The sequence below is a fragment of the Telmatherina bonti genome (assembly GCF_933228915.1).
Source record: "Telmatherina bonti genome assembly, chromosome: 15".
NCBI lineage: Eukaryota > Metazoa > Chordata > Actinopteri > Atheriniformes > Telmatherinidae > Telmatherina > Telmatherina bonti.
In genome coordinates this window covers 29,837,290-29,848,255 of record NC_136613.1, presented here as the reverse complement: position 1 = coordinate 29,848,255, position 10,966 = coordinate 29,837,290, and the positions used below count along the sequence as shown (strand labels likewise).

Below are 10,966 nucleotides of genomic sequence, written 5' to 3'. Positions count from 1 at the left end.
ACAGCTTTAAAACACAATGCCTTGTGTGTAGCCTACTCACTTTTACATCTAGAAGTAGCATGCACACACGTTGTAGCCTTTTTTTTTAACTTTTCTTCTCATTTCGACTTTATCCTCGACATTTTGACTTAAATCTTGAAACTGTATTTCTACTTTATTCTTGTCATTTCGACTTTATTCTGTAGTAAAGCAGAGGAAAAATAATAATCTGACGCTATTTTTTTTTTTCTCATTGTGGTCCTAATACTTCGTCGTAAGAAGAAGACCCAAAATGTGGTTATTTAGAAAAGAAAAAACAAAAAACATTTTTAAAAAATGGTACCCAGTTCTGCCAAGAAAACTACTTTTAAATTACAAGAAGGGTGGCAGGGTCTGTATGGGCACCAAAATAATCCAGACATTCAGCTGTACGTGTACAACAGTCTTCTGTCTGATGGAAACGAAAAACCAAAAAAGGTCTGTGCAACAGTTGTTCACCAATCCAACCATTTTCTCAACCTCTTAGTCCGATTCAGGGTAGCTGGAGCCAGATGAGAAGATGAGAGGCAGGATACACCCTGGACAGGTCCCCAGGCCATCCTAGGGACAACACAGAGAGACAAACAACCATTCACACTCACATTCACTCAGGGACAATATAGAGTAATCCATTAACCGAAGCTGGAGTACCTGGAGAAAACCCAAGCATTAACGGGAAGAACATGCAAACAATTTAAATTAAAAAAAAAAAAAAACATAAAACAATCTACTTCTCTTCCTTTTTTTAAAAAATATATATAAATTGGAAACAACAACACAAACAAAACCAGAACAAAAAAAAAATCTCAAAACTAACTGTTATTTTACTTTTGGTTTGATTTTCAGATTTGATCGTTTTTCTCTCTTTGTGAAAAAGTGTTTCAGCTCAAAGTGAAGGAGAGTTCCTTACTACAGGCGCAGTCATCCTGCTTTGCACTTACCAAGAGGTTAAAAGCCTGTATCTGCTATCTGCGCTCTGCCCTAATAAACGAGTGCACTTCTCCGGAGCCTAATTCCATTTCTATTGATGCAGTGAGACCCACTCTGCTGGTGGTAAAGACTCCAAGCTCATATAAATCTCCAGTTTGTCCTTTTCACACACGTCCTGCTTCTTTGCTTCCCTGAGTCCCTGATGCTTCTTAAGGGCTGGTTGTCTAGTTGCTCGCCCCCATGTATTTGGAGCTATTGCATTTCTAATAGGGTTTAATGGGAATAATGGAAGCCTCATATTGAACTATGTAGGCCAAAAAAAGATTTAGGCAAAAGAAAAAAGCAAAAAAAAAAACAAAAAAAACAAGGACCCAGCTAGTTGTGAAAAATGAGCTGAATCAATCTAATAGCTGGCTATAAAGAGCCGAGCTCCTGCAAATAGATGCTTGAAATGTGATCTTTGGTAATGCTTTCCAACCCCTTGCCTCTCTGTAATGCAATTTCCTTTAATGCCCCTTTTCTTGAAATACTTTTCCTACTGGGGAGGGTGGGAGACAATGATTCACTCCTGCTGAGGTAAAAATCCGCAGCCATTTGAGTGATATGATGCAATAACTAAGAGCCAAAGAGGAGAAGTAGAGCTGATTTATCAACAGACCAAGGAAATATTAGAGACTAAAAAATCTAATTTATTATGAGGACAATATTTTGAGACTGAACTTGTAGACCTTTAAATTCTTCTCCTCTAAAATGACCAACAAAGCAGTGGAATTAAAAATGCAGGGAGACAATATAATGCCCCACATGGAGTCTACTTTATGATTCGGTAAAGAAAAAAGTGCAACAAACTAAATCTCGCCACTGCTACTAGTGATAAAATCTATATTTTTAATACAGAAAAATGCAAATGTTTCTATTAGGTCCTTTCATCACCTAGGTTTTATTCTTCCCTCCTTTGCTGACAAAAGCCTTGAGTTGGAAGATATCTTGAATTACAGCTGCTTCAGGACTGATGGGAACCAATCACCTTCATTCATGGGGTTGGAGGGTTGGCTCATTACAGCAGAACTACAAACAGAACGGCTGTGTGGCTGCTGTCATGAAACACTGATCTGCACTTCTATGACTTCGCGGGCTCATATTCATCAGTTTAGGAATGTTTTTGCAAAGTGTGAATCGGAGTTGCAGCTATAGAAAAACATGACATACCGTACCATTTTTGTAAGGTGTCTACCTTCGTGTGTGCCTCAAGCAGGTGGTGGAGGTTCTTGAACTTCGAAGTCGTGATGGCACTTTGAGTCTCCCAGATGGATATAGTCTGTCCCCCTTGGCTTCAAAGTTTAGCGGTAGAGGCTTCAGGACTGGACACAGCTCCACACTGACATTTTCCAGAAGCACTGAAAGAAAGGGTTCAAATCAGTGCATCCTAGCCAAAGAGCCAGGAGAAAACTGTCTCAATACAGATATTTGTTAAAAACAATTTCACTTAGGAGCTGTCAGATTGTCTGCTGGTGACAAACACACCTAACCTCAACAGCTGAGCCGTTGCACAATTGGAAATTGTTCCAGAGAGTGCAGTCAGACGGCAAGCCAAAGCAAATTGTTTTTCCCTCAGCGCCTGAGTTTTTATCACTGCATTGGTTTCCAAACTCTTTCAAAAGATATTTGAGAGCTTTGTCGCATCACTTCTACACTCCAGGGTTAAAATAAAGGCAACCATGCATGTACTCCACTAGATTCTTTTAACAGCGCCCCTTGAATTACAACTAGGTTAGCTCACTGACACTGTACTTAAGCTGACCCAAATGACCATTTTCATGTTGATGTATTTGGTTCATCTTGTTCAAATGACATTTATTTCATGCAGACTTCTTAAAATTCTCAAGAGAAGTTTCCACATTACAAAAAGTCTCTACACCACACAGTTATTACATAATAGCTGTACTGATGCTTCCTCAGTCTGTAAACCTGGCAAAGATAAACTTTAAAGTTACAGAATAGATTAAACTTAAATGAATTGTTCACAATAGAACAAAAAAAACCCTGCATGGCATGTACACATGCGAGACCAAGAAACCAGTAAAGCAGACAGAACATAACAAGTTAGAAAAGCCTCAACCCCATAAAATCACTTTTAATGTGATTTCACATTAACTATGATAATGCTCTTCTTGTGTTAAGAACATTTCCACATCTATAATTGACATTATGCCTTTAGGTGGTAACTCAGTTTTTCTGCAGCTCCCAGAAGCAACACTGATGAACTTCCTTATAAAATACTTAATTAGATGCGATTAACCTCTTATGGATTATGGAACAAAGATGCATCTATACTGCATTTCAGTCGATTAAACTGTTCTTTATGTTCTCAGATAAACATGCACTGGTAATGAGGAGTTTTGTCTCATATGAAAGTACAGAAACCCATATTTTGGATTATAGATTGCAAAACAAACAGCAGGGAAGTGTAAAAACTGTGAAATAAGCAAACAGGCTATGAAGGGTGAAACTGGACCCTCTGGGGACTACTTTGCACCCTGCAAGGACAAGCAACTCTCTGAACTGATGCAGTTTGCTGGTAAGAAAAGAGCCAGTGTCTGGCTGAGTCAGGTCATTATTTAGATGTCTTTTTAATGGCCGCATACTTCTGTTTCTAACTTTAAATTCCTCCTCTTTGAGTTTACTTTCATGCCCCTGCAGTATCTTATAGAAGTCAGACCTAGAACTATCCTACCAGAGCTGTCATACGTTTGGTGCCTTTGCATAGAAACCGAAGAGGTTTGCTATGATGGCAGCTTGTGGAGAAAAAGACCACATGTACACAGATGTACTTGTATAGAAAGATTTCACTGCAAGGATAGGCCCCGAATGAAAGAAATATGGTGACATCTACCTAAACATATCAATGTAGAGGGTAGGAAGGGGGCAAAAGGCACTAAGACATAAAATCCATTTAATTTATTCACCTTATTTTTTATTTTACAGTAGTCTGACATGTTCTAGTGTTGGATGAAGTCTGAATAAGAGCTCATCAGAATGTCTTGGACTGATGCAGATCTGAGAACAAAGGAGGGCAGCAGCCTGAGTGCAACAACAGCTCATCTCTGTGGTAAAGAGTGACCTCATCAGGTTATAATGGGAACTACAACCAAATAGGTGCGGTACTAGCAGGTAAAACAGCAGAAGCAGAAGCATCAAACTAGAAAAATGCCTACCAACTTGATGCAATTCTCCAGAGTGTTCACTCATTTGGATGAAAAACATGGAAATCAATCATCAGAGATCATTGCCTGACATTTCTATAAATACACACACTCCCACCGCTACAGAGAGGCGTGTGATCAAATGGTCCTTTCTAGTCAGAGTGAAATATTTGTTAGTGTTAAGTGTGAGATGTCCGAACACCAGGGGGGAAGCTGCAGGACATGAATTGAGATGTAGAAGAGGAGCTGAGAGGTGAACATTTACACTAAGCTCACAGCTGGACAACCCATCAGGGGCTGGAGGACTGTGATTAAAGGATAATGTTCCTTCTTCATTTACATAAAGTTGCAGATGTCTTGTCATTTTACTTTTTACTGCATCCAACAGTTTTACCAGACAAGATGAGATATCTATCAGCTTGATGCTAAATATTATGGGCATCATCATTTACTCCATTACTACATTAAATTACTCTACCTGAACTTTTTAAAGTCTTTGGCGGAGGTTTACGTTCTTTGAGGGTTTTTCTGGATAACTTCTGAATTTCACAGTTTTGATACAATACTTTATTTTCAGACTTTTTATAACTGTATCTCTAAATTTATAAATGAATAAATGTAAATAAAAGAAAGAGTCAATCGTAGTAAAGAGAAAGCCAGCAACTATTCCTGTATTTTGTTCAGCATGTTTGCAATAACCGGCGAAATATTGAAAGCAGATCGTGTGGAATTACTTTTCACAAGGTTGAATAATAATTTATTTGACCAGACGAAAATGGATAAATCCAGATGCATCAATAAACAATCCAACATGTTAGTGTCAAATTCATTGATACATTTATTTATATTGCAGCTACCTTTTGCCTTATTAAATAACAGTATAAAAGAAAATATTTTAGCATAAAAGCATGTTGTTTTTTAATGTTTGACAGTGATCAGTATCATAACATTATCTCTGCCTTTTGTAACAAACCAAACTGTGACAACAATCAGGTCAAAATTTGTTGTGGTTGGGCCTACACCTTACAAATAAATGCATTGAAGGCGCATTGGAAGACCCAGCCGAGATGGTGGCGTGATGAGACATCAGCTCGTACAGGCAGCGTGATACAATGCGGCGTCCGTGTATATATGATGTCTACGTTTCTGTCCTGATGACACACGTTGTTTTGCCTCCAGTGTTCGGTGGTCTGTCTTTCTTCTTCTTCTCAGTTGCTGCAGTGAAGTGAAGTAGTATGCTCGTGTTGAGCTGCTACTTCAAAATGATAATAAAAATAGCAGCGAAACGGGTAGTTATTATGTAGTTCATGTAGTTTTTTTCTTGACTGAAAAGACGAGAAAAATTAACGAACTAGTAGACGTCATACGTCACATGCACCCGCTGTCCAATCAGAGCCCTTCCCAACCCGCCGCTCTAAAGAGGAATTAAGTGAGAACGTGCTTCATGTCAACTTCCATTCGAAATTATTATTTTCATGTGAACTCGTGAGAGAATCTGTTAATTCTGCATGATTTAATTCCAATTGATGAATTCCGAATTAAAAAACATCATGTAACCGTAGCCAATGTTTCAACTTCAAGTCTTCTAAGATTATTTTTTATCATGAACACATTTAACCACTGTTTACATTTTCCCATGAATACAGCATTAAAAAATGAATGAGTTACTTTGCAATGTCATGAGCTGAGAGTGTTAGTTATTTACTAGATTTTGGTCAAGTTGTCATTAATAAAATATATTAAATGATAGGTATATTTTTAAAACAAAATTTTTTAAAGTTTACGTTGATGTTCACGGCATTGAGAAACATTATGCAAAACAAACTAAACTGTGACAATGAAACTTTTAAAACCATTTTAAATATGCAAACATTTAATCTTAATTTATACTTAAATCTATAAAGTCAACATTTTAGCTTCACCTTCAACAACACTGCAAAAACTGAAATCTAATTAAGATTAAAAATCTTAAATTGAGTACAAATATGCTTATTTTTTTTAAAGGTAAGATAATTCTTAGTTTTGATGCCAGAGAATTCCTCTTGTTTTAAGAGTATTGTTTCTTGTTTTGGGAAGTCTTGACAAGCCAAATTTTCTTGTTCTGTTGGCAGATTATTTATCTCATTTTAAGCAACATTTACCTAATTTTTGGATATTTTTTCTTGTTTTTTTCAGGCTGAGTTTTTGCAGTGCACCTCCCGCCTTTTCACCACCTTGTACATTCATGTTTGTCTTGTTGACCTTGCCAGTGTCCCAGGATAATAGTCACCATCATTTTGAAATATATTGTGACTTGATTTCACCTGCTGTCTGTTTTTCCTCAGTGCAAGCTGAGTGCACGGACGAGTTGAACATAAAGTTCAAACTTCTGTGAGCTGTGACATGTACACTCAGCAATCTGACAGCTGACATCTCTGTAGGAGAACTTTCCTTGTGATCATTTGATGAAGGAGAATTGAGCAAGGAACCACTGTCAGTGGGGTTGGGCATCCTCTGCACAGCTTTGTTTACAGCCTCCTGCTAAAGAACACCAGAATTGGACATTCAACAGACTGCCATATGTTGGCTTGGCATTTCCGACATCTTTTCCCTCACTGACCAGTCTGTTCACTGGTCTTTTTAAACCCCCACCAACTCCATCTGGAGCATCCTTCCTGTAACCTCCTTTAAAGAAGCTCCATGTGGCCGACTCAAATCCCTTGCTAAACAGCTAAACGTTGCCCTTCTGGTGAAAGGTCCATTGCTGAATAAATGAACTATATTGACTGATGGATGACGGGTTTTCACTTGATCCAGCATGCAGGACATATGTGTCCAAATGGCAGATGGACTTTTAGCTTTTGATGTTAAGATAGTTGTGAAGCGCAAATGTTTGTCCACTTCACCCACATGAAGAACTCCTGTGTAAAGAGTTGCCTGCTGCTGAATGTCTGCTGACTTACAAGCATCATTTTCAGAAGAGTCAATGTGAATCAAACAGATGTATGATTAAAAATTGTGTGCTGTGTTTTAATGTTGAATTCATGCCTCGTGAAAACTCTCCGCTGATTATGGAACATGTCAATCATACCTCCAAGAGAACTCTCTGCCTCCCTTTTCCCAGTTATTTGAACTGGCTGTGATTCTTTGTCACTTTCTTTCTCATTTTCTTTGTTTTTATTCTCCTTCCTCTGTCCCAGTTCAGTTGCTCACTGAATAAATCTTCCTGGAGTCTCAGCATCATATTCATGGTTCAGCTGATAAGATATTGCTTCTGCATTTTGCATGTTTTTTGTCCAGGCATTTTTTTGCTTGCAGGGTCACAGCTTCGACTTAGAGATAACTTCCTAAGCTGTAGTTTCAAGAGGATGGAGTTAATGATGCTTCTGTGTGAGAAAAGATTTGTTTTCAAGCACCTTAGATAAGTTTATCTGTCAGTGGGCAACACAAAAAGGAGGAACACAGCAGAAAAGTGATGGAGGAGTCTTGATGTAAATTTTTTAAGTCATCATTAAGAACCCTTTTCTGCAGTTTTACTTTCCTCTTTGCTATAATTTCATTCATTCATTCATTATCCTAACCGCTTAATCCAATGAAGGGTTGCGGGGAAGCTGGAGCCTATCCCAGCAGTCTTTGGGCGAAAGGCGGGGTACACCATGGACAGCTCGCCAGTCCATCGCAGGGCGAGGAGATTATATATTGGTCTATAATTAGCTAAAACTCCCAGGTCGAGATTTTTTTTTTAAGTACAGTTTTGATTACAGCTGTCTTAAAATATTTAGATTTAGACCTAGACTGAGACTATACTTTATTGATCCCTTTTGAAATGACTCCTTCAGGGAAATTAAAATTTCCAGCAGCATGGAAATGCTCAGATGTGTTCACATACAAATCAAAGCTCATCAGACCCTCTTGATATATGCAGGTTAAAACAAATAAACACCCTAAATTATTCCCACATAAAAACATGTCTGGTGTAACGAGGTCTGTGTTTATCCATCCACTCATGGGCTGCATAGATTATGTAACCTATCCAACAAGAGTTAGTCATCACCATATTCACCTATGTTAGTAGTTATTCGTAATGTACTGTGCCTAGTTTTGAATCAAAGTTTTGCTGCATATATTAATCCATAAATCATTTACTTGTAGGCCCATCTGTATTACACTGTCCAAAATTAATACCTGCATTTTAGAAATATAGAAGAATATTAATTAAATATATCTGGCATAAATATAAAAGTAGTATTTTGGCTGAAATTTTTTTTTAAAATTTAATTACAAATCACTTAAAAAAAACAAGTCTGGTAACCCTGGCGAGGCTAGATATTGGATGGGGCTGAACGTCCAACCCCGCCTCCTCAACATTTTCATTGGATCATGTTTCTCCTTCCCTCTAAATCAGTGTTCCTCATTGCGCGGCTCGCAAGGCACATTGTAGCGGAAAGGAATCTGTGAAGTCGATTCACTTCCAGCTCAAGCTATTGATATATTTAAGAAGTCTGTATGCAATGTGATCAGTCATTTTACTGCATTTCATGTGGTGATTCCTGTTCCCTGGTGGGCGTGGTCGGCTGGGAACTGGAGGCACACCTGATTCACATCCCAGCAATCATCACACAACCTATTTAAGACCAGCTCTGCCTGCTATCCAGCGCCAGATTGTTGATTGCCCTGTGGTAAACAGCTCTCGGCCTCAGCTTACGCTGCTTGTACCTACCTTCGGTTTGTAACCTGTCCTGTTTTCCTCCTGCCAGAGAAAGCCTGCCAGTTCCTAGACACCGCCTGCCAGTTTTGCCTGCCTGCTCGTTCACTTGTTCCCCTGCTTGCCTGCCTGCCTGCCTCCTGCTGCTCGCCAGTCCGCCAGTCTCTGCAGTTCTGCTGGAAGAATTCACAGGGATCTGTTGAAGAACAAATAAACCTCTCTCTGTATCCTGACAGTGTCCGCTCTTTGGATCCACCTAGCTCCTCTCTTACAACATTTCATTGTCTGACTAACATTCCCACCCAGACAAACTCGCTTTGTTCATTTGCCGTGTGTCAGATCCTGTCATTAACATTACACCGGGGATCTTTTACCTGCAGTCGCCCTGATAGGACAAAAGAAATAAAACTATTAAAGCCAAAAGTTGATGACTTAAGCGGCGCAGCAGCCCTGCAGAGCTGCGTAAAGTCAGCAGCAGAAGTCCCATTGGTTTGGGGAACAATAAATAGGTAACAGGATTTCCTAAAAACTGAGCTTTACAGGGATTTTTTCCCTCTGTGAGGTAGTGATGTACTTACAGTGTGAGCAGTCAGTTATCTCATCCAGATGCAAGTCAGCAAAGTTAGGAGCTGCACAGAAAGAGACCTTTCAGAGTAACATAAGATTTTTTTCCCATATGTTGCTTCTGCATCAGACAGTTAGCAGAGTGTGTAGCATGACTGAAACAGTGTTAAAATTAATAGCACCTGATGAAGGTAGGATTTTTAATAAATATTAACATTAGGGATATAGAATAATAAAAAAATCTGCTCTATAAACCTTATTCTGAGTAGCTTTTAGCTTTAACCTGACCATCAAGTGGTACATGTGACGTTACAGTGTTGTCTCCTGCAAGCAGTTTACATGAACACTAAAACTAAATCATTACCTGATTTATGTGCTTATCACAACATTTAAATGGTCATAAACCCTAATCTGACACCCTTTATCATGTATTAGCAATTATCTGGTTATGAGAAATAATAACACACCTAGACCTATCCCCAATACTCTGATGTGCACGTTGGCCCTTATATCTGATTTATTTAGATGCTCTTATATCTGGGCATCTGCATAAAAAACTGCATTTCTTCCATCTTTTCTACATTTTCTATTAAAAACACATAAATGACACAGTATCATTGGGAAAATTGGACTCCATGTTGCAACTGGAAGTCTGTATGAAGTTCAACATGTCGTCTTTTTGCAACTTTTAACCCAAACATTAGCAGCTAACATTAACGTTGCTTCAAAACAAAGGCTGATAATTAGGGATGCACCAATCTACTTTTTGGGAGTTCCGCTCTGATATCTGATACCTGAATATCTGCAGATACCAAATCTGTTCATATGAACATTATTGTGACTATGGTTATTGCTGCTGTTATAACTGCGTAAGAGTTCATTAGGTTGTAATAAATGACCCATCCTTTCTAAAGTTACCTCACCAATACAAATATAACATTACAGATCTAAAAATTTCAACAAGTTTTATTTTGATTTGGCACATTTTACCTAAACACAACTACAAATGTGTAGTTTTTAAACAAAAATCTAACTTTTAGTGATGTGTTTCTCATCGCATGCGGCTCACTTGACTTACGGCTCGTGAAGCAGCTGCTGGCTTTCTGAAAATGCTATCTAAACAAGTCATAATGATCCTCAACGGTGTAGTTCACTTCACAAACAAGAGCTGCAGACTGCTTGCAGAAACTTTGCTGTCCTAATGGCCCTAACTGACCCTGTCAGAGTTGCCAGTTTTGGCTGATTTCATCTGCACCGAACTCGGCCAAAGAGCTGCTTCATCCGTAGCTCCGTATATATAATAAAAAAGAAACACCCACATTCTGGAGGCATTATTGTATTTTCATTATATACTGTTGCATAAGAACGCCATTACTCCGTGCAATATTTAGGATAACCATTCCTTGCTAAAAAGCTGAATTTTTACTGATATGGCAACGTAGCAGGATACGTAGCGTGGAAACACTTTTTTGGGGCGGTGACGGCTCTCCTCTTGTCTTAGTATACTGAGTGCGGCTTTTGTTTAATTAACAGTAAGGATCACTGCTCTAAACAGTCACTGCTAACA

At 38.6% G+C, this 10,966-nt stretch overlaps 1 protein-coding gene across 1 annotated transcript in view; it reads right to left on the bottom strand.

Moving 5' to 3' along the window:
* Positions 1-501: 501 nt before the first annotated feature.
* esyt3 (extended synaptotagmin-like protein 3) overlaps positions 502-10,966 on the bottom strand; it is a gene marked incomplete at both ends in the record, with an annotated part of 78,172 nt that continues 67,707 nt past the window's right edge. The window contains 2 exons of the mRNA XM_079254767.1: positions 502-579; positions 6,540-6,671. Coding sequence (XP_079110893.1) covers positions 502-579; positions 6,540-6,671 — 210 coding nt within the window. The remainder of the gene's footprint in view (positions 580-6,539; positions 6,672-10,966) is intronic.